The sequence below is a fragment of the Liolophura sinensis genome, chromosome 9 (genome assembly GCF_032854445.1).
Source record: "Liolophura sinensis isolate JHLJ2023 chromosome 9, CUHK_Ljap_v2, whole genome shotgun sequence".
Lineage (NCBI taxonomy): Eukaryota > Metazoa > Mollusca > Polyplacophora > Chitonida > Chitonidae > Liolophura > Liolophura sinensis.
In genome coordinates this window covers 22,798,620-22,824,366 of record NC_088303.1, presented here as the reverse complement: position 1 = coordinate 22,824,366, position 25,747 = coordinate 22,798,620, and the positions used below count along the sequence as shown (strand labels likewise).

The 25,747-nt window shown below is 40.5% G+C and overlaps 1 protein-coding gene across 1 annotated transcript in view; it reads left to right on the top strand.

The window, feature by feature from the left end:
- Positions 1-24,162, top strand: part of LOC135475326 (protein Wnt-4-like) — a 28,902-nt gene extending 4,740 nt beyond the window's left edge. Inside the window, exons 3-4 of the mRNA XM_064755176.1 lie at positions 6,325-6,596; positions 20,459-24,162. Coding sequence (XP_064611246.1) covers positions 6,325-6,596; positions 20,459-20,932 — 746 coding nt within the window. The 3' untranslated portion in view covers positions 20,933-24,162. The remainder of the gene's footprint in view (positions 1-6,324; positions 6,597-20,458) is intronic.
- The last annotated feature ends 1,585 nt before the right edge of the window (positions 24,163-25,747 follow it).

Here is a 25,747-nt window from a genome sequence, read left to right as displayed (position 1 = left end):
AACATTCTCACAATATCTATACGATAATAACAAAACAAAAAATCTATAATATCAAATCTAGGGGAAATGTATCCTTTCAAGACAAACATGGGCGTTAAGGCCAATAACTGTGCATGCTGATAAACATGGCACCGTATAAACAATCTATTCATGCGGTATACCGTATGTTGAACAGAATCAGTAAGTAATGTGTTTTGCATTTGTATCGCATGAAAATATTTCCAAGTCACTCCGTTTGATACTTTGGCATGAAAGTAAACTATTAAATACCAGTTCAATATTAACTATTAAGTATTAGAGATGCATTTGTAAAACAATAAGAGTGTCAATATTTGCAAGGATTACTGTGAATGAAGTTACAATGTTATGTGAGCTATAACTATAGCCATTGTAGTTAAACAGTGGCTTATTTTCATGCATGCTGATGTGGAGTATCCACTCAGATCGTCTCGTTTAGGCTTTCACATAGGCCTAATGTGAAACTTGGGAGGAGATCGTTTTCCTCAGTTCGAGTTCGAGAATTCTTATACATACATACATATGTGATTTTAGTTGCTCTATTACACGGAGTTTGGCAGCACACAGATACTGACCATGAGACCGATTACAGGCTGCACTTGCGCACAAACAATATGTACGTCTGGTGGAGACCGTGAACCCGTAAACCCTCCAGTGCTTGGCAATCCGTCTTAAACGAGGGATGAGCCAAGATTTACGACTCTCAAATACTCGGGGATATGCAAGGTGGCTCAGATAGGAAGCACATGTTGGCCGTTTGAGTCTACAGCTAATATACCAAATTCATGACAACACTCAAGACCAGTTATCTCCAGAGTGATATGTAAACAGGCTTGTCTGTGTAATTCCGCGTTGAAAGATATAGTCCCTGGAGACTGTTTACTTTCCGCCGGCGTTTGGATGCCTCCGCTGTGTTATATCCAAGCGGCTGGTTCGTTGATCTTTATTTACCGCGAAAAGGCAGATTCAATATTTTCTTTTGAAGCAGTGTAGTCCATATGGACAGCAACAGATATAGATGGAGATAAATACATATAAAAGAAATAAATCTCGATCTATGTATTGTTGACCGTACGCGAGGATTAAATATCGGCCTTAATTCCTGAATCCATGGTATTATTATGTCTAGATTCCTTCTTTTACGATAACCAACAGTAATTAGGTGGGTGTGTGGGTGGTGGGGGATCGAGGGACTTCATTGTAATTTTATCGGTTTGTTTATTATCACGGGTAAGTTAATTTTCTGTTGGTTACAAAGAAATGTAAACTGTAATGCAGGATATCACATAAAATATAAACTATTTTCGGCCCATATCTGTTTGCATTTTGTCATTATATGTCCGTCATATTTGTTGCGTAATAGGAAGGCTTTCTGATTTGCGCCGCACTGAAGTTCAAAGAATGTTGATGGTTTGTTTAATTACATTCTCAGCGAAAGATAAATATAAAAAATATAATGTAAGTCATCAAGATATTAAAACCGCTGTCAATCTGATATAAAATGGATTGGTGATGCCCAACTTTCCTTATGCCTTGATATATTACTATAGCCCCAGAAACATATTCTTTTAGGTATATCTGGCATATGGCTATTCACACGTAATCATAGATAAAAACGACTTAATTTAAGTTCTAATATAATTAAATACTGAATGAAACAACATGTCCAACCAGTGCACCGTGTTACCTTCACAGTATTGTTTCAGCCTTGCCTGGGCACGTGACTTGCCTGGGGGTGGGGATGTTAGGGGGGGATATATTTGCACTCTATCTGATGTCGTCAGATTCCCGTTGTTTTATCTCAGATCCTTAGGCAATGGATAAGCTAAGGTTAAAGGTATGGATATGAAAACAACAACAACAGGCCGGCTTTTCGCCGCCAAGCCAAGTTAGAATGATCTGTGGTTTTTGCCTGGAGGAACTGCATGGAAATGTTAGAGAAATACTGACAGTCCTGACGACTCTGTGAGCATGCGGTAAGCCAGACCGAAATTCTTCCGGACCTGGGGCTTTGATTGCCAGCGTTAACAAGCCACATAAGGCAATGCCGTTTTTTTCTGAGTTAAAGCGCTATATGTACTACAGCACTTCGATCTCATGGTGATTTAGTAACGTCCCTTATACAATGACGTCGCCACTACACGTTGGGTTGAATAATATGCAAATCAACTTACCGATGCTCAGAATTGCCATTTCAGTAGATTACACTGAGAAGGATTTTTAAAAGCAGATTGCAATGTAATAAATTGACAAACTGAAATTGAATGGTCGCAAAATTTAATCTGGTAACAATCTGAACTGATATAAAGTTTGAAAGAGATGACCTGAAGTGGAAAGTATGAATTGTAGAAATCAGTTCAGAGTGTGGACTTTGAGTTTGAGGGTAGAAATCAAAGGTCGATGTGAGTGGAAACCCCAAGACGAGTCTTGATTTGACCGGTCTACGTTTCAGACGATTTCAAACCCTTGAAACACTGATTTAACTGCAACAACAACATGGATATTTTCCACCTCTTTGCATCAATGAACGGGGCTTGTTTTGTAGAGGAAAAACTGGGTGGTGTGCCCAGCACGCTTTGGGTCGGTTTCAACAAGCGTGTCGCCTATCAATTCTCACTGGTCGACGAGAAAGCCAAATGTTGTGTGGTAGTTTACGAGGTTAGAGGGAGATGCTTTTGTCTGCCGTTAGATCTTTGAAAAGCCTAGGGCCTATACTACTCTTATGTCTCTTCAGCCCTCGGGTTCGGGTGTCCATTGGGTATGTCGTGACAGAGGCTCTGGATGGCCCGGAGGAGCGTCCCGCCAGACCTCAGTCTCAGCGCGGAAGAGGCCGGGAACTGTTTGCTCTTCGCGACCTTTCGTATCACATTAACCAACGCGGTCAAATTATTGTTGTAATAAAATCATCTTTAACGCTGGGTTTCCCATCTTAGCAGGAACCCTGTAACGAGTTTTTCGATAAAAGGCAAACATAATTTGATTTTAAATGTACCGATGCAAAAAGGCCGATTGTCACGTCCTTTGTGGGTGTGATGAATCCAGTATGTACTTACATCGTTCCGCGCACCTTGTTGGTACAATGACACTCTGAGGTGTTCGAGATAGAGACCTTCTCTTTTGTACTCAACATTCACGTCGCTTTTCATCTGGAATTTACAGTCCCTAATAAGACATGTACAAAAAGCAAACCGCCGGTCATGCATGTGTATATATACATACCTTGGAATCCAAACATATGCATTCAAAAAGAACAGAATTATCAAACATGAATGGGCTACACTTCTATATGCAACGTAAAAGGAAAAACGGGAAGCTCCATAGTGTGTGTTGGTTTGTACCTGATATGACTCTTACTTTAAAGAGACACAACTGGGTATGGCAGCCGACAGCACAATAGTAGATCTATCAAAACTCTGAAACTTGCTACAAATTTACTTGAAGATTATTCTTTACCCTTGTACCATGAACTTACAGACAAACCATACATACGCTTCACAAAATGCCACTAACGTACAAACATTTGTGTTAAACAAACATGTGTTAAACATTTCTGTGTCCAAATCTTGTGTTGATCTTGCGTCCACTACCTCCTGATGGCAACACAAAGGGCACCAACCATCTACTACACAAAGTGTTGATCTTGTGTCCACTACCTCCTGATGGCAACACAAAGGGCACCAACCATCACATAATACTGCATTAAGTATTGATCTTTCGTCCACTACCTCCTAATGATGACACAAAGGGCACCAACCATCACATAATACAGCGCTAAGTGTTGATCTTACATCCACTACCTCCTAATGACGACACAAAGGGCACCAGCCATCACATAATACTGCACTAAGTGTCGATCTTACATCCACTACCTCCTAATGACGACACAAAGGGCACCAGCCATCACATAATACTGCACTAAGTGTCGATCTTACATCCACTACCTCCTAATGACGACACAAAGGGCACCAGTCATCACATAATACTGCACTAAGTGTTGATCTTACATCCACTACCTCCTAATGACGACACAAAAAGGCTCTAGCCATCATATAATACTGCACTAAGTGTCGATCTTACGTCCACTACCTCCTAATGACGACACAAAGGGCACCAGCCATCACATAATACTGAATTAAGTATTGATCTTACATCCACTATCTCCTAATGACGACACAAAGGGCACCAGCCATCACATAATACTGCACTAAGTGTCGATCTTACATCCGCTACCTCCTAATGACGACACAAAGGGCACCAGCCATCACATAATACTGAATTAAGTATTGATCTTACGTCCACTATCTCCTAATGACGACACAAAGGGCACCAGTCATCACATAATACTGCACTAAGTGTTGATCTTACATCCACTACCTCCTAATGACGACACAAAGGGCACCAGCCATCACATAATACTGCACTAAGTGTCGATCTTACGTCCACTATCTCCTAATGACGACACAAAGGGCACCAGCCATCACATAATACTGCACTAAGTGTCGATCTTACATCCACTACCTCCTAATGACGACACAAAGGGCACCAGCCATCACATAATACTGCACTAAGTGTCAATCTTACATCCACTACCTCCTAATGACGATACAAAGGGCACCAGCCATCACATAATACTGCATTAAGTATTGATCTTACATCCACTATCTCCTAATGACGACACAAAGGGCACCAGCCATCACATAATACTGCACTAAGTGTTGATCTTACGTCCGCTATCTCCTAATGACGACACAAAGGGCACCAGCCATCACATAATACTGCACTAAGTGTCAATCTTACATCCACTACCTCCTAATGACGATACAAAGGGCACCAACCATCACATAATACTGCACTAAGTGTTGATCTTACATCCACTACCTCCTAATGACGACACAAAGGGCACCAGCCATCACATAATACTGCATTAAGTATTGATCTTTCGTCCACTGCCTCCTAATGATGACACAAAGGGCACCAGCCATCACATAATACTGCGCTAAGTCTTGATCTTACGTCCACTATCTCCTAATGACGACACAAAGAGCACCAGCCATCACATAATACTGCACCAAGTGTTGATCTTACATCCACTACCTCCTAATGACGACACAAAGGGCACCAGCCATCACATAATACTGCACTAAGTGTTGATTTTACATCCACTACCTCCTAATGACGACACAAAGGGCACCAGCCATTACATAATACTGTACTAAGTGTCGATCTTACATCCACTACCTCCTAATGACGACACAAAGGGCACCAGCCATCACATAATACTGCACTAAGTGTCGATCTTACGTCCACTACCTCCTAATGACGACACAAAGGGCACCAGCCATCACATAATACTGCACTAAGTGTCGATCTTACGTCCACTATCTCCTAATGACGACACAAAGAGCACCAGCCATCACATAATACTGCACTAAGTGTTGATCTTACATCCACTACCTCCTAATGACGACACAAAGGGCACCAGCCATCACATAATACTGCACTAAGTGTTGATTTTACATCCACTACCTCCTAATGACGACACAAAGGGCACCAGCCATTACATAATACTGCACTAAGTGTCGATCTTACATCCACTACCTCCTAATGACGACACAAAAGGCACCAGCCATCACATAATACTGCACTAAGTGTCGATCTTACATCCACTATCTCCTAATGACGACACAAAGGGCACCAGCCATCACATAATACTGCACTAAGTGTCGATCTTACATCCACTACCTCCTAATGACGACACAAAGGGCACCAGCCATCACATAATACTGCACTAAGTGTCGATCTTACATCCACTACCTCCTAATGACGACACAAAGGGCACCAGCCATCACATAATACTGCACTAAGTGTCGATCTTACATCCACTACCTCCTAATGACGACCCCAAATTAAACAACCATCACATAATACTGCACTTACTCTTAAACACTCCATTACTCTTTACTTCTGTTCTGAAATTTCTCCCCTGCCAAACTCACAATATCGCAATGCTTAATTCCATTGCAGATGCCCGGTCTTTCACGTATTGTATATTTTGCGTGTTGGAAATGTCTTGTTTTCAACATGTATTAAATATTAGCCATACCATATTGTATGTTTTGTGTGTTACAAAATCTCGTTGTATGATGTATTAAAAAAATCTCTATTCGTGAGATATTACATATTCTATATGCCATATTGTATGTTTTGTGGATTGCAAATCTCTTCTTTTCATGAGCTATTGCACATTTTTCTTACTATATTGTATATTTGGGAAAAATGTTTTATCCAGTGTTTTTCTGTTGTTAGGAACGAGGGAAACAGCATTTGTCCACGCCATTGCGTCAGCAGGTGTGGCACATGCGGTCACGCGAGCCTGTAGCTCAGGAGAGCTCCAGAAATGCGGCTGTGACAGGACAGTTCAGGGACGGAGTTCGCAGGGATTTGAGTGGTCAGGGTGCTCAGATAATATTGCATATGGATCTGCTTTTTCAAAGATTTTCGTGGATGCACGAGAAAGGGGACGCAAAACATCACTAAGACAATTAATGAATTTACATAATAATGGTGCAGGGCGAAGGGTAAGTGTAACTTTTTATTACCTAGTCATGTTCACATTTTTACAGTACATGGGTGTTTTTGTTTTTTATTAAACTGAGGTCATTAAAGAATGGTATTTCAGCATAGCGTTCAACAAGTGCATTCATGTAGCTTACCACACTCGAATGACAGATTTTCGTAGGGGTCTAAATATAGGTTTGTGTTTCCGGTGAGGTCACATTTAGGGCACAAATGCATCAATAAATGTTACAACAAATCGTGTTATTGCTTGACTATATGTGTGCTGAAACATTTGACGCCACATATTTAAACAGAGGTGTAGCTTAGTGTCTAATTTTGTGTAGCACAAACTGTGGAGTGTATAAGCCTACACAACCTCCCCTTTCTCTAACACTAACTCTCCACTCCACCCTGTGTTTCGAGAAAACTTGAAACTCATTTTTTTGGAGAGATATCTGTCAGAGTTTCTGCCAAGAGAACAGACAGAAAAACTTGACCCGAAAAGCGCTCCATCCTTCTCGTAAGTCTGGTACCCTTTGTCTAAGAATCCATCTCTGTATATAGACCAGAACTGTTCGCAGAGATTTATCGTTTCCATGTTAATCATCTACGGTTTACCATGCCAGTGACCTTGATTAATCATTGGATAAATAGATAAATGAAAGACAAACATGGAAAATAGCTAACAGTGAGGCGTGGAAGGTAAAAGGCACATTGCTGATAATCTGTGGGTGATAATTGATGTCAGTGAAAGACAAAATACATAGTTTGTGATGTCTGGCACGGGGCCCCGATTTGGGAAGTTCCCAGACAATGATAGATGACAGGAGCTATTTCTGAGATCTTCAGGTCTCTCTCTCTCACCGCTGAAAATCGGGGAACATCCGATTCTCTTGGAGGAAAAGCCTAGACACGTGGAGCGTAAATCTACAGGCTTGGATTCTACAATATGTACCAGACAACTGATCCAAATACGGTAGATACGGTAGAAGTAATCGCATGACCAATCCCTTCTCCTCCCCCCCCCCCCCGAAAAAAAACAAACGGTGGACAAGTAAGAAAGTATATAAAGTAAGAAATTAGGGCAGAATTATGTAAAGAGAATCAAGGAATGATCAGGCGCGTAGATTTTTTCAGTAACCAAATCAAGCACCATGTCATTTTATAAGTTCTCTTTAATCAAAATTATGTTCATCACTTTGATTGCAAAGCCGCAGTTTTCAATATCAATTCACTATCAATTTCACAACATTTCCCCTAGTTAAGTTTCAACATTCTTATATACGACAATGATTGAAGTAAAACTTTTATTGTGCCTTAAAGATTGTCCCCTGACTGTTGCAATTGATACGTGAATACCGTGTGAAATGGTCTGTTATCTGAGTGTCCCTGCTGTCTGAATATTTGCTATATGCATTTGATTCAATTTGTAGATGTGAAAGACAGCTTGTGTGTGTGGGGGGGGGGGGGAGGGGGGTGAGTATGATGAACTTGCAGATATATACGACCGCTCACTTCAGTGATCTAATTACTTGACAAATCAGGCTCTCAGTACCGTTAGTTATTTTGTTACATTTTGTAAGATATTTACTCAGTAGTCAAATAATCAACCATGCACGTGGCATGGGAGACACAAAGAGTTAATTATGTGAATGATTTACTTTATACATTGCTAACTCAGATCTCACAACCTACATACTGTCTCATTGTTCTTTGAGCCTTCAAGTCACTGTTACGTTCATCCACGATGGTTTCATTCTTGCGAAACACATTTAGCACGAACTTGCCAAGTTGCTTGGTTTTCTTGACCTAACACCCGGATTAAGAAGGCATTCGTTCATTGTCATGTCTCTGAGACCCGACGTTCTAACAAAAGAACTGGGCAAATTGACCACAAACTATTGACGTGTTCGGAGGAAAATAAAAAGGGAGTTAGATAGGAGGCAACATAGCTGAAGCAGCGCCCGTTTGTTGCCATGCGGTTTCATGTCATCACATGGCAGATGCCGCGTAAATCATGTACAAAAGTCAAGATGTCCTCTGCTTCATGAGCTGATTTGTAGTTCGACACTAAGACTCCTTCAATTTGAGAAGGAAACGAGTAAGGGAATTCCTATAAAATAATAGCCGAATCTCATCGACGTAAACATCACGTTCCGGATAATCTTTGGAGTCTGCGAGCTGAGCGAGAGTTGTGAGGTAGCGTTGAGAGTGAGGGAATAGCGTGGGTACGGGTAGGACAGGTATGGGGATCGCTGGGGAGACACAATGGAGGGAAGGCCAATGTGGGCAGTACGCCTTCCCGTTAACCCATCGCTAATCTCCTTTGAAAAGCCTGCTTTGACACAGCAGATCCTTGGGACGATCAGCTTAAGCCGCCATCAAGTTTACCCAGATGAGAATAAGTTGACGAGGCTATAAGCTCTGGCTGGGTGAAGCGGTACTCTCCTTAAGAAGTGACATTGCCTGTTGGCTGTAGCTATTCGAATAGATATCTAGATATCTCAGCTCGATGATAGATGTTTGAATTGGGGTATAGGGCCGGATATGAACGACACGAAGGAGTTAGCGCATTTATAAAACCCACCAGTCCTCAGTTTAGCCACACGCTCGATCCGCGGGTTTAACTCCAATGTGTTTAACCCTTGTTTTTATATCACATATATGTCAGCATGCAGTTGCATTGCCTCAACCCCTAAGGCCATTTTATTTTAATTCAAAGAAAGCAGTTGAGAAGTTAGTAACACGTTTGATTTTTGTCACGGTAGCTTGTAGGCATCTGAATGGTCATTGTTTATTTACCCTTAACGAAAAAGAGCAGAAATTCAGCAAGCATGTGAATTGACTAACGCTAACCTACCTCTTCACTTTGATGTGAATGCCACGTTTAATAAATCAGTTGAGTATTGCGTGTGGTTAGTCAGATGAGTACCGCGTCTAATAAGTCATGTGGGTGCCGCGTTTAATAAGTCAGCTGCATACTGCATGTAATAAATCATATGAGTATATCACGGTTAATAATTCAGTTGAGTACCACATTTAATAAGTCAGCTGCATACTGCATGTAATAAATCATATGAGTATATCACGGTTAATAATTCAGTTGAGTACGACATTTAATAAGTCAGCTGCATACTGCGTGTATTAAATCATATGAGTATATCACGGTTAATAATTCAGTTGAGTACCACATTTAATAAGTCAGCTGCATACTGCGTGTAATAAATCATCTGAGTATGTTGCGGCTAACAATTCAGCTGAGTGCCTCGTGTAATAAACCAACTGAGTATCACGTTTCACGCAAAATCGATGCTTTATTCAATTTACGATAAAAATGTTACAATGATACCTCTATGACTATTGAGTGATATCTGCCTATTTACTGATACCTGACTATTCAGTGATACCTGGCTATTCAGAGATAAATGGTTATTCAGTGATACCTGGTTGGTCAGTGATAACTGGCTATTGAGTGATACCTGGCTATTCGGTGATATCTGACAGTTCAATGACACCTGGTCATTTAGTTGTACCTGGCTATTGAGTGATACCTGACAGTTCAATGACACCTGGCCATTTAGTGATAGCTGGCCATTTAGCGATAGCTGGCTATTTTGTGATACTAGGCTATTCAGCGAAACCTGACAGTTCAGTTGTATTGACAGCAATCAGATTTTTTAGACACCAATTAGAAGAACTCTTATCATAATTTGAAATGTGTTATGTGATATTAATGAATTACCAATTCCGTTCTAATAGAAGGAAATGTACTACACAATAGTCGGTGCAGCTTCCGCAGCTTGCATGTATTTAACCCTTATTTCCAGTGATTTATAAAAATAAAGAACATTCATTGTGGCATTGTAAATTACCTCAACATGTTGGTCTCCAGCTCCGACTTAAAGTGCTTATCACGAACTTCCATACAAAGCGCTAAATGTCACAATTTTGGTTTATTTGAAAGTTATGTGCGTCAACATTGGTCTCTGATATCCTCTATTCCAAGGGGCCACACCTTGTCTTTTTTACAACTAAATTCTTATTTACCAGGTAACACTTGGTTTTCTTAATGTTTTGAACATTTCCGGTAAAGCCATTCTTCTCTGATGTATTTATTTGTGCACCGAGAAGCCAGTTAATGCAGTGGTATGCGGGTGAGAACATTAAGCTTGTTGCCGCCGGTGTCTGCACATAGTCAGCCGAAAGTGCCAGGTTTTGTTCGAATGCAGAAATAATGTCACTCCGCCATTGTTTATTTTCTAAACGCCGGTATCTGTGACAGAGGCCCTTGGCATTAATTTTCCACCAATAGCAGGTACTGACAGATTGATAGCTTTTGTATTTTGTTAACACGTCTGTGATAGGTCATTGGAAGTCAGTCCCCATTCAGAAGCTACTTGATACTTTTTCCGGTGTCAAGCCCACGTTTTGGGAAGAGTAGAAAAACAGGACTTGAGCAGGAGGCGAAAGATAGAGTGCTGAGGAAAGTGCATGTTAAAATACACTGACTGAGCTAATGATGGACGGGTATGTTTGTGTGTGTAAAAATTGATGGCTTTAGCAACAAGGTGGTTTATGCGGCTGGAACGCTGTGGCGTTACTGTAACAAACAGGCCATGATGTTATCGCGGGCATGTACAGATGACTGTGTGGGTTGTATGTCACTGTCAGCTGTTACACACCACAGGGTTCCGCCAGGTACATGTACAGCCCGCTACCTAGTCAACTTTCAGGTGGCGCATGCACATTGATTCACGGTACTGTTCATGTTGTAACTTCGTAAACAATGTAAACTTTTTGAACGGAAACAATGCATCAAAAAGCAAAGCGAAAATTCAGCATTTCAAGCCCACAATGTTTTAAACTATTGCAGTCAAATTCGAGGGATGTGGACAGTAAAACTGTAAAGTATATTACTTTCTCCACACAAGCAAGTACAAGTCAACCATGTCATACACGGAGAGAAAATTCATTAGATCAGTCTAAAATCGGTCATTTCAACCAAATTCACGATCAAACATCCACCCAGCTATAACCTTACCAATCTATTTTCCAACAGTTTACAGATGGATTCGTTCGTCATTCAAACGTTAATTTATCCGCGCATTCAGGTATAAAGCAATTGATATATTCAGTACATAGATAAAATAATATAACTCCATAGATAAAATAAGTCAGTAAAGAAAGTATGAAATAATTTACAAGCTGGGCATTGATTTAAAAATAAATCACGAAGTCAAAAAATCGGCAAACAGCCTAGTAAGCGGCTGAGGTGAATACAGCGTCTTTCACTTCTGCGTCTCACATCTTTGACTTCCACTACAAGAGCAGCCTGCTTACAACAGATATCCTTGTCTGTGGCAGAGATGTGCTTTGACGTCCATAAATCGTACGTCATGCATTCCCAGAATGCATGGAAAGTGTATCTGTTATGTGTATATAAACACTCGTAAACAAACAAGGATGATGCCTGTAACTAACTGTGGGCTGATGGGAATATCATCTTAGCTTGTATGGGTGTGAGAGAAACTAAGAGTTGTCGAAAACGGGGGTGGGGGTGGGGGTGAAGGAGGAAGTGAGGGGGGCTAAGGCCAGGGCTATGGTGTAACTCCAGCCCTAACTGAGCCACACCCGCGAATATGTATGTTTATAAATATGCATGCATATACAGACATGCATATAAAGGCAATTGTTACTTCATTCACATCCACTTTGATCTGGTTGTTGTTAATTTCCTGCTACAAATAAGCTATTCAATGACTCCTCCCATCAAAATCTGTGTCAGTTAAACAATGCACATAATAATTTTACATACTGAATTCTTGAGGTAACATTTTTTTTTATACATAACTGATATTTGGATTTGATTTTGTTTTTATTTTGTCGAACGCGTGCGTAGTGTATTGGTGCCTGAATTCATCTGAATTCCTGGCGTGATTGACAGAATGTTAATCCATCTATCTGCATGTACGACTACACGAATCTCTACGAACAGATCCTTTTATTAAGACGCGGGTCCGTGAGACTGATAAATATCTATTTAGAGTGCACCTACATGTACTTTAAAACATATATACGAGCTGAGACAAGACTTATGAGTCAGATAAACGACTGCCTGTTTTTGTCTACCGATGTTTCTACAGCCTTGTGTTGAATATCTCTATAGGTGGGATCATAAGAGATGGTGTTATTAAACCAAAGGGTGTGTTGGTGTGGATACAAGGCGGCATACAGGGGGAATGTTGTGCTATGCGGAATAACATACACACGCTGATGTCCCCGACATCGCAACAGGGAAAAGAACACAGAATTTCGCATTCATGGGGCTTGGTAAATATCGAGCATAAAACCCACTAGAGGATACTTACAGATTGGAATGTAAACGACTAAAACGAACGCCCAGTGCCTGGTTCGAATCAAGGGCTGAATTCTTCAGGTTGGATAAAAGCAGTGGTTTGTGATGATATGTCGTACAAACAACACACAGCGCCGCAAGTTCTTTCATTCTCATCCGACAGTTGAAGGTATTAAAGTGAAACTCTCAGGTGCTGTGGATGTGAGACGAGACAGACATATACATATGCAAGTATTATATACACGGACTATATACAGGCATTATTATATGTAGGCTTGGGTTTAACGTCGTGTACAAGAATTATATACACGAACTATATATAAGGATTATATATACGGACTTTACATAAGGATTATATATATGGACTATATACAAGGGTTATACATACGAACTATATATAAGGGTTATATATACGGACTATAAGGGTGATATATACGGACTATATACAAAGATTGTACACAATGTACTGATTGTAATCAAGTATGTGTCCCTAATATGCACAGTATAAGTAATCAAACTTACAAGTAAAGTTAGTAAGTTAAGCGGTTGGGGGTTTCTGATTCAACTATCATTATAATTTCTATGGCGATATGCAAATTTGATCCTTTTGGCTGCATTGGGCTCCTTGGCGTACACTTGGGCAACTTAACATTGGGAGATTGGGATGGCAGTGAGGGAGATCTGGATGGAAGGAATCAGTCTGATGTAGTTACAGACATAAATCAAAGTCTCTTCTCCTGGTTTATTTGTGTGTGAGACTGATACATTGTATCTAATGGGATCAGCGTGTGGTGTTATCCCCCGGCGGGCCAACTCCTACTGGAGGAAGGCTTCTTCAGATGACAACAGGGGTATATAGTGACTTGAAGCGCTTCCATTGGCAACAAACAGGGCGCTGTGCTGAGCCCGGCTCTCTTAGACTTTGTTGTATTTATCACATTATCAGGCTTGTTTATGATAGTCCAAGGCCTGAAGATGAAGCGTCGTCTTAGCAAATTAGGTTTCAGATTTATTTAAATAAACGTAAATTAAGATTTGCTGTTTGGCAACTCCTTACATACATGACGCGAGATATCTACTTTTTGATAACGAACTTAAAGGATACATGAAAAGGAACTATAAAACAAAGATTATGTTTCTATGCCCAAATGTAGAAAATTGTGCCACGGAATTTTTGTTAAAAAATTTTCATTTTGGGAGTATTTTTATACTTGTTAATTACCCCTCTATATTATGCATATTTTAAGTCGACGGTCGATTTTTTTTTACGTCATAGTTGATCTTGCTCGGAACTCGGTGAACACCCCCGAAGTGCCATTTCGCTACAGTGTGGACAAGGTGGCCTGTACACAGATACTGCATGTTTAAAAAACGCAAGATAAATAGTTAATTTTGGCTTAAACATGGTGTTTGGTGTCTTGAAATAATTGTACTTTTCTAGTTAGTGATTTGTTTTGTAATTCCATAGAATCCTGGAATATACTTTCTGATGACTTTGTCAGATATAGTCGGTACTATAGGGATAACAAGCCAAACATCGCTTGACTCCAGTTTCGTTTCCAGCAGTATATATATACACACACAAGTGACGCGGATGGATTGCAATCGTCTCTGTAGCATGACGTAATCTTTTACTCAAATGTTCACATGCACAGTCAGTACAAAAAGCTTGCTTTTTACCTTCCACGACAGCTGTTATTACTATTTATTAACGAAACCCGGAGACGAGAAATCAACTAAGACTTGAATGAAGACGTATTCCTATAGCTATTTCGGAAGAGTACACGATGAAAAGAGCTTCCTTGGTTTGTGGTAAACTGCCGGCATAAATAAGACATAACAGTTCACATCATATATGTACGTAGGCTCACATCCTCGCAGACATATAGGGTTATCATAGCAGTCACTTTCTCCAGATAACGGTACCTCCAGGTGTTCCAGCAATCCTGGCTGCTAACTTCTCCCCGGCGGGCGATCTCCGGTCTCTACATCCGACACCCACAGCTGACAACAGCCCGAGAGGGGGTCCGGTACAAGCACATCGACCCCTCTGTGACACCCGTACCTCTGACTTTAGATTATATCTATTTGTAAAAAAAATCATAAAGCATCCTGGGAATATCCTTATAATGGCTTACAACATATTGCACTTGTAAAGATACGTTGAAAATATATTTATTTATTGGCTGTTGTTTCACGTCATATTCCAAAATGTTTTCACTTCTACAAAGGCGATCAGTTTTACGGGTGGGCAATGGCCCCTCGAGAATCTACAAATTCCTTTTCCAATTAAGGCCCGGTTCTTTGAAAAGCCAGCCAAAGTCTTACTTCTTGCTTCCCCTCTCTACATTATAAGCGTCATCAAGTCAGGTCACCTGGGGATTTCAGCTGTTGTTTTTCAAAACAAGATATTAACTATCCATTAGAGGTAGATGTCTTAGTCAATGTACAGTTTTGAAGGGTTTCCTGCGTAGGTTTCCAGAGTCGATTCTGTAAGCCATTTGTCTAATCGTAGCCGAAACCAACATAAACAGCATGGTGTAAATTCCTTAAAGCCAAAAGTGGGGCCGTAAATTTTCACGTTGTGTCCGTGGTGAGCACAGTGCGGCCAATTGGGTTCCTCCATCTATCATCGTTAAGACCTCATCGGGCAGATATGAGAGAAATGATGTCGCTTACTCACTCACCCTGCCTATTGGCGACTAGCCGTCTTCTCCAAACTACACCATGAGAATTGAGAGTAAGTTAGGGAGTGTGAAATTTCTCCGAGCGTCTTGCGGTGATTTATATGCATTTACCCAATCGCAGCGCAGAGGTGATGTTTCAATAAATTTCTAGATAGTTGAATTAACTAGACATATTAGTTTCTATTGGGAGGGAAAATGGGCGATGACGTCACACTGCGCAGCCTAACCCGGTACCGTCTGCTGATAGGATATCGGCATCCCATCAGTAATAGATACGATCTTGGGAACATTTTTAAGTCGTAAAAGAAAAGCATAAAAATAGCACACAACCAGTGTCAGGACATTTGATATATATCATGAATTAAAAACTATTTACAGAATACAGGAAGCCATAACAACTCAATGTTGGTGTACATTGTTTCTTTTTAGTGTGGAAATTAAAAAAATATGCAGAGATCAGCTACAGCAAGGTGAGAGGTTTAGTAGGGGCATTATGTTGCGTAATCAATGGGTCATAAAGTGATGACAAACGGAACGAAGCTGTCGTCTTCAACCCTAATCATCAGTGTGTAGATTTTCAGTGTGACTCAACAATGTTTTTTTGAAAGTTTGCATTCGTTTGTTTAAAAGCAGTGCTTCACTTGACTGAGGTGGGAACTCCTTAAGACTCACCAGGGCCAATGTGTGAGGTAACGACGTGCACCTGATGCAACTCGGTCCATTTTCACTGGGAGATTTATCAAAGCATAGTGTCAGCTCGGAAACCTAGAGCTCCCGGTAATGGTCAGGAATGCGAAACGTTCTTTGCTATGCTGGAACCATTCGTGCTCCATATATCTCCATGGCTGGAAATTTATCATCGCCCAAAGCCTGCAGTAACTCAAATTTACTACGGTTACCGTACAGCGCTTACATGACAGTGGTATGGACCTCCATCAATTGTCATGCGTCAAACCGTAAACTGATTTTAATTGTCTAAAAGTGTACTAATTCAGTACATCTGTGTGAAACAGACAGCAGGTTTCTTTTCTGATTTATTTTGGTCGTCAAATAACTCTGACTTAATAATCAACATCTGATATTTGAGGATTTATTTGTAAAAGTAACATGATTTAAAAGTCTTTATGCGCAACTAAATTGTCTGACAAACAAAATCCCAATTAAATCAGTTACAGCATGATTTTACAATTTGGTCTCTTAACCAAACGTTATTTATCATTTTCTGATTCAAATTACGAAGAAATTCTACATAGTTATAAGTCTTAGTACCAGTTAAGTTAGAAGGATTGTTGAATTAAATACGTATCTAGAAGACTGATCTTTGGAATGGTTTAACAAGGATGGCACTCTCGGGTTACATGGATACTTACATTCACCATGCCTTTGCTCTTTGTTCTGAGAAACAAAATGTGAACCAATGTGAGTGTAATTGGCATGTCGACTTTACCAGAAAATACTACACAGATGTTCCGTCATTCGTCATCCTGCCATTTGCTAAGCACGGAACAATGCAAAATGAACCCATTGACCTTGCCACAGGGAATTTTAGGACCGTACAACTTTGAGGCTTAACTCGGCAGGAGTGATGAACTACTCTTCTGACAGGCGGCTGTTAATGTCATATTACATTCTTGTCTACAGTTCATTAGGCTAATGATCCCCATACCTAACTTATAAATTTCAAATATTAAAAACTATTACTAGTATGCATTATGTTTCTAGTATTATAACAGATCATTCTATTACGTTAAAGCGGGTGTACACCAAGGCGCTTTTATTCTAAAGGCACAAACTATAAATGCCATTATGGATTATGTTTCAAGAAAAGCCTTTTCGCATGTCAAATGGTTAGTGAGGTTACCACGTGGTTTTTTTACGTTAATCATGTGATCTACCAGTTGTGCAGTAGCCGGTAGGGACCACGTGGTCTCATTTTGCCCGTCCGGTGGTTTAAAGTTCATAGGATCATCTCTGATATCCCTTGTCTAGTATGGCGTTTAACAACGATCAGGTATATAAATGAAGTATCCCTTGTCAGCAGGTTAAGACTCATGTCTGTCAGACAGCATTTGGAACTCCTGACTACTTTTATTCCCAGGTTACTACCTGCCGGTAAAATTATATACATATACATTTGTATTTTTAGAGATAATGATATTATTATGGATGTAACAGATTTGAGGGATTTTGGCTTTGGATATTGTTTTGTCGGCTGATGGCCTGAACTTAATACTCTTTTTCATTAATTAGCTAATGTTTATAGGGTGTTTCGTGATATTCCGTGTACATTTACTATGATTTATATGGTCTTGTCTGATGTGACTTGTTCACTGGCTAGGGTTTATGCGACCTTGTCTGATTTTTCTTGTCTATTTGCTATGGTTCATATAGTTTTGCACTGTTTGTTGTCCACTGGTTAAGGTTCACCTTAAGAATCTTGTCTGATGTGTCTTATACATTGGTTAAGGATCATGCGATTTTTTTTTTATTATATCCCTTGTATATCGCCAATGGTTCATATGGCATAGTCTGACGTGTATTGTTCATTGGCTAAGGTTCACAGGATCTTGCATGATATCACATGTCCATTGGCTAAGGTTCGCAGGATCTTGCATGATATCACATGTCCATTGGCTAAGGTTCATATGATCTTGTCTGACATTACTTGTCAATAGGTTAAGGTTTATGAGATCCTGTATAGCACTCTTTATTCATTTACCAAGGCTCACAGGTGTTGTCATGAGAGACGAGTTTGAAAGGAAGGAAACTAAAATTTCCTAATATGTTTTTTGCTTGAAATAAAAGTCAATTGACCTTCTCACACCAACCTATTCCTGGCAAGCGACGCAGACTTGCGTACAATAGTGCAACAGAAATATAAGAATTTATGGAAGCCTTCTGTATGCTACAGGATAAAAATGCGGAAAATTACTGAAATCAACTCAGGCTTTCAAGGAGTGCATTACCTAATTTTACGAAATTGTTATGCTTGGATATTGCAAGTATGGGTGGAGTCGGAGGGACTGTGTGGCAGAAGAAACAATTACATGCGGCAAAAAGCTGTTAACATGTCCTTCGTAAACCGCCCAAAAGGGAATGCTTCCAGCGGGTACATAATGGTCGACACCTTGCCTGGCTTTGGAGTAGACTCACTGAACAGGGTTTAATACACTCTGTGTGAGTTGTGTTTTTGTTGTGCTATATTATATTTATCCACCCATGTACCACTGTCTTTTTTGTTAGGCACATCTGTAGCACAACTGTGGTATCCCTGGAGAACTACTCGGTAAATGATCCACGGGAAGTCCACATCCGCTTGTATTTATCATCGGTGTGTTCCAATGTGTCCGTGGTATTTTAGATAAAACTCTTTCATTATTCCTTCTCTGCACACCTGTGCTCTCTTGCCGTCATCTTTGTGAGCTAATTGCTTCTTGACCTCATCTTTTGACCTCGACGCACGTGAGATGCGGTCGTGGAAACAATATATGTCTATTGAAACATTGTAGGAAATCATGCCGATGCTTCTGTGTAGGCATCTTGTCGTAAACAAGCTGAGAATTAGTCCCTACCTTTCATCCTTGTCTCCGATTGTCTAAGCGTGAGCCAGCCTGTACTGTTTGGTCAATAACTTGCTTGGCAATAATAGCTTGTTGGGTTGTAGTTTAAATGAAGCTGTTGCTTTACCAGTCTGATTTTTTGTGCACTTGTTATTTCCACGTTGCCCTGACCATTTCTCGTGTCTCTCCGACATCATTGATAACTGTTGACTGCTTTTTGTAAATTACATGACTCCACCCTCAATCCTTACTTCATACATTTTCTTGTTGGTTTATGTTAATCTTGGTTTTGAAAATTGGTCTGCGATAATTGACCTGGAACCTGGCCGTTATAGTTGGCGATTGGTATACGAATGTAGCTCAGATTTTAGCAATACTGTGCAATGATAACGACATACACTGTACGTGTTTACATAACTTTATGTATACGTCCCCTAGATCAAACTATGTTAAACTATATCCCCATTCATCACTCATGGGGCACTCCTCACATGAGGATCTTGTCGTTGTTGATCATCAGCTCATCCGGCTCCCGATCATTATTTTCTCATCTTACAGAGCCTGTTACAGGTTGAGTGTAAGTAAGCTCCGTGGGTGCATGGCCTTGCGTGGGAGGGGAGGAACCCCTCGGGTAATCAGGCCGTGACGCTCAGCCCTTTACCACCATGGAAACGACCACACCGTGACATTAAACCAGACATTACTGCACCAAGCTTTCACATAAACCATTGTCTTATCACCGCGTAAAATCTTAATGGTCTCATAAATTACGTGTGGCCAATTGGACATGTGTTGATCCCCACTCCTAAACTGTCATCCCACCCCTGGCATCTCAGGCTGGCACCCCCCTCCCCCTTTAAAGTCTGGTTTCATTGCTATGTAGACATCAGTGGTTGTTTTGTTTTGATCCCAGAACAAAATCTGTAAATCTTCGCCCCTTATTTAAAAGAACATCATATTAGCTACTAGTCATATGAGGAATATTTGTTAACTTTATATCAACGTATCGAATCATATGTAGCCTGTATTGGACATCACGATATAACACGTCGAATTTCAACTGACGTTTAAGCTGTTTTCAAACATGTCCGTCTGTTTTTAATTTTGGATGTTATAATTATCGAACTTTAAACGATTACTGTCTCCTGATAAAAACATGCTCTCGCCACAAAGGCTGCAGTATTACCAAAGTGGCATTGAGTCGGATTTGTTCGTTCATTGTTTAATATTTCATGTCCTGTCAAACATATTATAATTTATCTGTTTGCTGTCTTTTTCAGTCAGTCGAAGACCTCATGAAAGTCGAGTGCAAATGTCACGGAGTGTCTGGTTCATGCGAAATGAAGACATGCTGGAAAGCCATGCCTTCTTTCCGGGAAATTGGTCGAAGACTGAAAGAAAAGTTTGACGGTGCAACGGAAGTTACTCTGAGTCCCAAAAGAATAGGGAGTGCCAAACGATTGGTTCCGCGAAACGCGAATTTCAAACCTCATACGCCTGAGGATTTGGTTTACTTGGTTCCTTCCCCTGACTACTGCGACACTAACCCCAAGATAGGCTCACTAGGGACAACGGGAAGGATATGTAACGGGACCTCCAAGGCTATCGATGGCTGCGATTTGATGTGCTGTGGACGAGGTCACAAAACAAGAAAAATTGAAATTGTTGAACGCTGTTTGTGCAAATTTCACTGGTGCTGTTATGTGAAGTGTAAGGAGTGCAAACGTATAGTGGACGAAAACACGTGCTTGTGAGACACAATGGCCTACCTCATGCCATTTACAGCGCTCATTGAAATAACGTGACTTAAAATCGTCACCTTTTTTTTCTCTTCCAGGAACAACATAGTTTGCTTAACTCATGTAAGAGATCCAATGAAGCAACAGAACAGTTCCTAAAATCATATAAGAAACGTCGACCATATAACAAGACGTCACAGTTTTAACAGAAGTCATTGTTCCACATATGGTCGACCGCATAGTGCTTGGGGGTGTGACTTACAGTGATGCTGTGACAGCCTCAGATGTAACCAACTTTCGCGTTGTGTCGGGAATAGCTACGTTATGGGATCATGAATGTTCATAGAAAACCCTCTTTAAAGGACATTACCAGGTTATTATCAAACATCAAAACTGTAGAACATGTGTGAAAATGTACATAAGTGTAAATATTCTCAAACATTTTAATTTAAGAACATATATGCAACTCTTCGCAGTATCTTCAGTATTTGCGCAGAACAGCCCTCGCTGCTTTTAGGCCACTGGATACTTTTACGCGACACTGCGGGGCGAAAGGGAGGTCTTGAGAAGCCTTCAGACGAATCATGTGGCAAGGCGTAACAGTTTTACGACACTGGAAGTTTCTGGAGCCCGTCCTTATTTGATCATCACGTTATAAAATGCTCGACAGTCAATGCCAGTGAGTTAATGTACTGTAGATTATCATGTGTTTTCGAGCGCCTGCCTTTGAAACGGGGTTTACAAGCTGGGAGTGGCGTGCGTCAAAGTTTTATTCTGACTCCAAGGCTATTTACATTAAAGTGATACACTTTATGGCTTCCCCTTGATATCTGGAGAGGCGGGTAATGGGGCGCTTCGCCAATAGATGCACACAGCTTCTGTGTTTATACGTTTTCAAGACTGTCTATTAAAAACGGGGCTTGATGTGCCTGAGAAGAGGACGTAAAAGAGGGGCAGACCAGTCCGCAGAGCACCCAGTGTCAGTGATATATTTCCCTCGGCAGATGGGAACGTCATTAGGTCGCCTCCTCAATTTGTGTGTTCTCACGTCTGGATGGGAGCTAGAGTAGAGGGGAAATTAGTTAGCTTGTTGTATTCAGGCTGATATTTGGTAATCTGGTTCAAACAGAAGCACGTGCGTGCAGCGCAGTCAAGTGCAAGGTGAGGACTAAGTGCAGATATCACGGCTGATCACGAAAAATCTGAAGATCTCTAAACTGAAGGCAGGTATTTCAGTGATAGTGTCTTTATGCCAGATGATGTGGAGAAGTGTTGTCAATGAGAGCATATATGGCGTGGTTATCATAACTATAAGATATTGCATTTGACTGCAAACACAGGTGTTGCGTATTTGTGCATAATGAATTGTGTTGAATTCAATGAAGGGAGCCATTAGGTGTGAAAACCAGGTAAAAAGTACCATCCAAGCTAAAACAAATATGCATAAACTTTGCCACACTCCACATGAGTTCTTCGCTTAACTTCAATTTAAAAAAAGCACAACATTTAGACATGTTTGTGAAGGGTTATGATTATCTTCTTACACGGAACTACGTTTTCTTTTTTTGTCCAAATCGAAACTGATTGAGGGAAGTATTATGAATAACAACAATTAACGGAAGCAGTTTCGTCAGACAAAAGTAAAGCGGGAAAACACTTCCTAAAACATACGAATGGACTTAATTTTCACACTCTCCGATAGATGATGTGGACGTGAGGCTTTCAGGCAGGACCTGTTGAGTGCACGTTTATTTCTAATTGCTTTGATGAGTTGTTACGAATCGCAAATGTGTGGAGTTAACAAACTTTGACCACAGTGGCAAAGAAGTATTTCTGTAGGACAATCAACAGCTGTTCTCCTTTAGAGAAAACCTCTTTAACTTCCCTATCTGGTTACAGTGCATGACTTGGAAGCTGGTTGTAACCGAGACTGGAATAGAATGATGTTCGCTTCCTAAAACCTTAAAAACACGTTGATACATGTACTTTGCAAGAAATACGGGTTGATTTTGGAAAAATGTCTGTTGATAAATATATCTGTAGTTTTTGTTACAATTGTACAAATTGGTTCTATAATTGTCATTCAGTCAGAATAATATGTGTTATTTTGTTGACTTAGGATGTATATGATGCTAAATGGAATAAGGACATGATAATGATGATGGTCAAAAACTGCTTTGTTTATATAAAAGAGATATACGTTTTGATCCATTTTTACCTTTTAACTTTAAGATGCAGTTTGTAGCAGAATTAATAATGTTATATATCATTTTATATGTTTAAGAAACTAGTTTTCAATCAAATCTAAAATTTTTGGATTAAAAAATATGAAAAAAAATCTGTGCTCAAAATCAGTAAATAATCGTGCAAACAATATTAAATAATTCATTTGCATGGTAATACCTGATTATAAGAATGAAATAGGCTAGTTGCATGTAGCCAATAGGCCTACCAGACACGTTTGGCTACAGACTTGAACTTTAATGAAGATACCAAGACCTAAAAAATTCAAACACATCGTAGTATTCCATTAAATACCTCCAAGCACTCACTCACTCACTCACTCCATTAAATCCAAAAAGTTCCTACAAACATTGACTTGGTTGAACAGAAATGTAACCACACAAGCTATGTAAACTTTGAGTCTGGGTTTTATACATTATGATATGTATGAGAAGCATATGGCGTTCATCAAAAGTGGTGTGAACCTTGTAACCGTGTGTTGTTTGTGGTTAAGTTCACGATTGAATCTTGTAACAGTGCGTTCTTTGTGGTTAAGTTCACGTATGAATCTTGTAACAGTGCGTTCTTTGTGGTTAAGTTCACATATGAACCTTGTAACTATGTGTTCTTTGAGGTTAAGTTCGCGTGTGAACTTTGTAGCCATGAGTTCTTTGTGATTTACTCCACATATGAACCTTCTAATCATGCGTTTCCTTGTGGTTAAGTTCACGTATGAACCTTGTAACTATGCCTTCTTTGTGGTTAGGTTCAAGCGTGAACCATGTAACTATACGTTTTATGTGGTTAGGTTCACGCATGAACCTTGTGACCATGCGTTCTTTGTGGAGAAGTATGAACTACAGCCAGGTGTATTTTGGGTGATCTTTGCTGTACGGAAATCATTAGCTTTTTGCCAAGTCAATTACGCAACTTGTTACAATAAAAAAAGACAAGGTATGTTATGTTATCTGTATATGTCTATATAAGAAGATTTTTATACATTGTGTAATATAAACAATAAAGTGTACATATCATCGTATATTATTTGTGGCTTGTCTAAAAGTACGAATGGGGGCCTCCGTGGCTCAGTTGGTTAGCGCGCTAGCGCAGCGTAATGACCCAGGAGTCTCTCACCAATGCGGTCGATGTGAGTTCAAGTCCAGCTCATGCTGGCTTCCTCTCTGGCTGTATGTGGGAAGGTGGGAACCCGCGGATGGTCGTGGGTTTCCCCCGGGCTCTGCCCGGTTTCCACCCACCATAATGCTGGCCGCCGTCGTATAAGTGAAATATTCTGGAGTACGGCGTAAAACACCAATCAAAAAAAAAAAAAGTACGAATGGAGCTTTCTGTCTGTCCGTTGGTGCTTCAGTTTGCAGAGTAGTGTTTTCCTAACCGTGGAGAATTCATAACAAAAACACACTGACTAATGGACATCATCATAGAAATTACATAACAATTTATATAATCATTTGGCGGGGTGCTTCCGTAGCCGATGCTGTTAGCGTCATTGCAGCGCGGTGCAATGACCCAAGAGCCTCTCATTAATGCGGTCGGTGTGAGTTCAAGTCCAGCTCATGCTGGTTTCCTCTTCCGCCGTACGTGGGAAAGTCTGCTAGTAAACTGCGAAAGGTCGTGTGCTTTCACCGTGCTCTGCTCGGTTTCCACCCACCATAATGCTGGCTGCCAACGGATAAGAAATTAATCAAACTTCAGAATAAAACCTTAAAGTTGCCCTGTATAGGGAAGATGAATCAAATCGGGGTTCAAGCAAAATGTGTTACTTGAAATATGCTAAATTTTAGGTGAAATACGGTATACTTTGTCACGAGTTAGAGACTCACACACGAACCTTTTGTGTGGAATTGCCTTGGTCTGCAACAGCTCAGAAAGCAAATATTATTTTTATTATCTTAGGCGTTAAGGAGCAGAACTCTTGAAAACTGCATGAAGAGCTGTAAAATATACGGGGCAATTGAGTGTAACGTTTGTTCCGTTTGCCCCCTCTTCGTACAAGCTATTCTTTCAGAAATGATTTATGTGAAGTTGTCAGATTTGTAGTTTGCCGTCAGTCTCTGACAGGTTTGAGGCTATACACTTCCCGCATTCTCGTGAAAACTTTGCAAAAAATATGAAAACACAGCATTGCTTTACCTGGCCGGCCGTACAACGGTACAACGTTGCACCCTAACCGCAACACTTGTCTCTTCGAGAAGCTCTCCTGTTATTCACAGGCATCCAGAGCCACTTGAACAGGGAAATAACGGTTACAGCTTATAGTTCTACAAGCAGGCCAATGACACAATCAGCATCGCCCTTTCATAACCCCATAGACCCAAGGTATACATCGCCGCCATTGTACGTCATCTACTTAACGCCACCGACGCCTGCACCAGACCTGTACAATATCTTATACAATACCTTCACCATGTACACCGCCGGTGTAAGTCAACAAACAATGTACATGCTTCACCGCTGCACAGTACCTTCACGGCACCAACGCTATACAACGTCCTTACTGCGTCACCGAAACGATGTACATTCCTCACCGTTGCCCAGGGACCGGTTTAATCAAGCGTACTTAGCGTTAAGCATCCCTTAGCTAAGTGC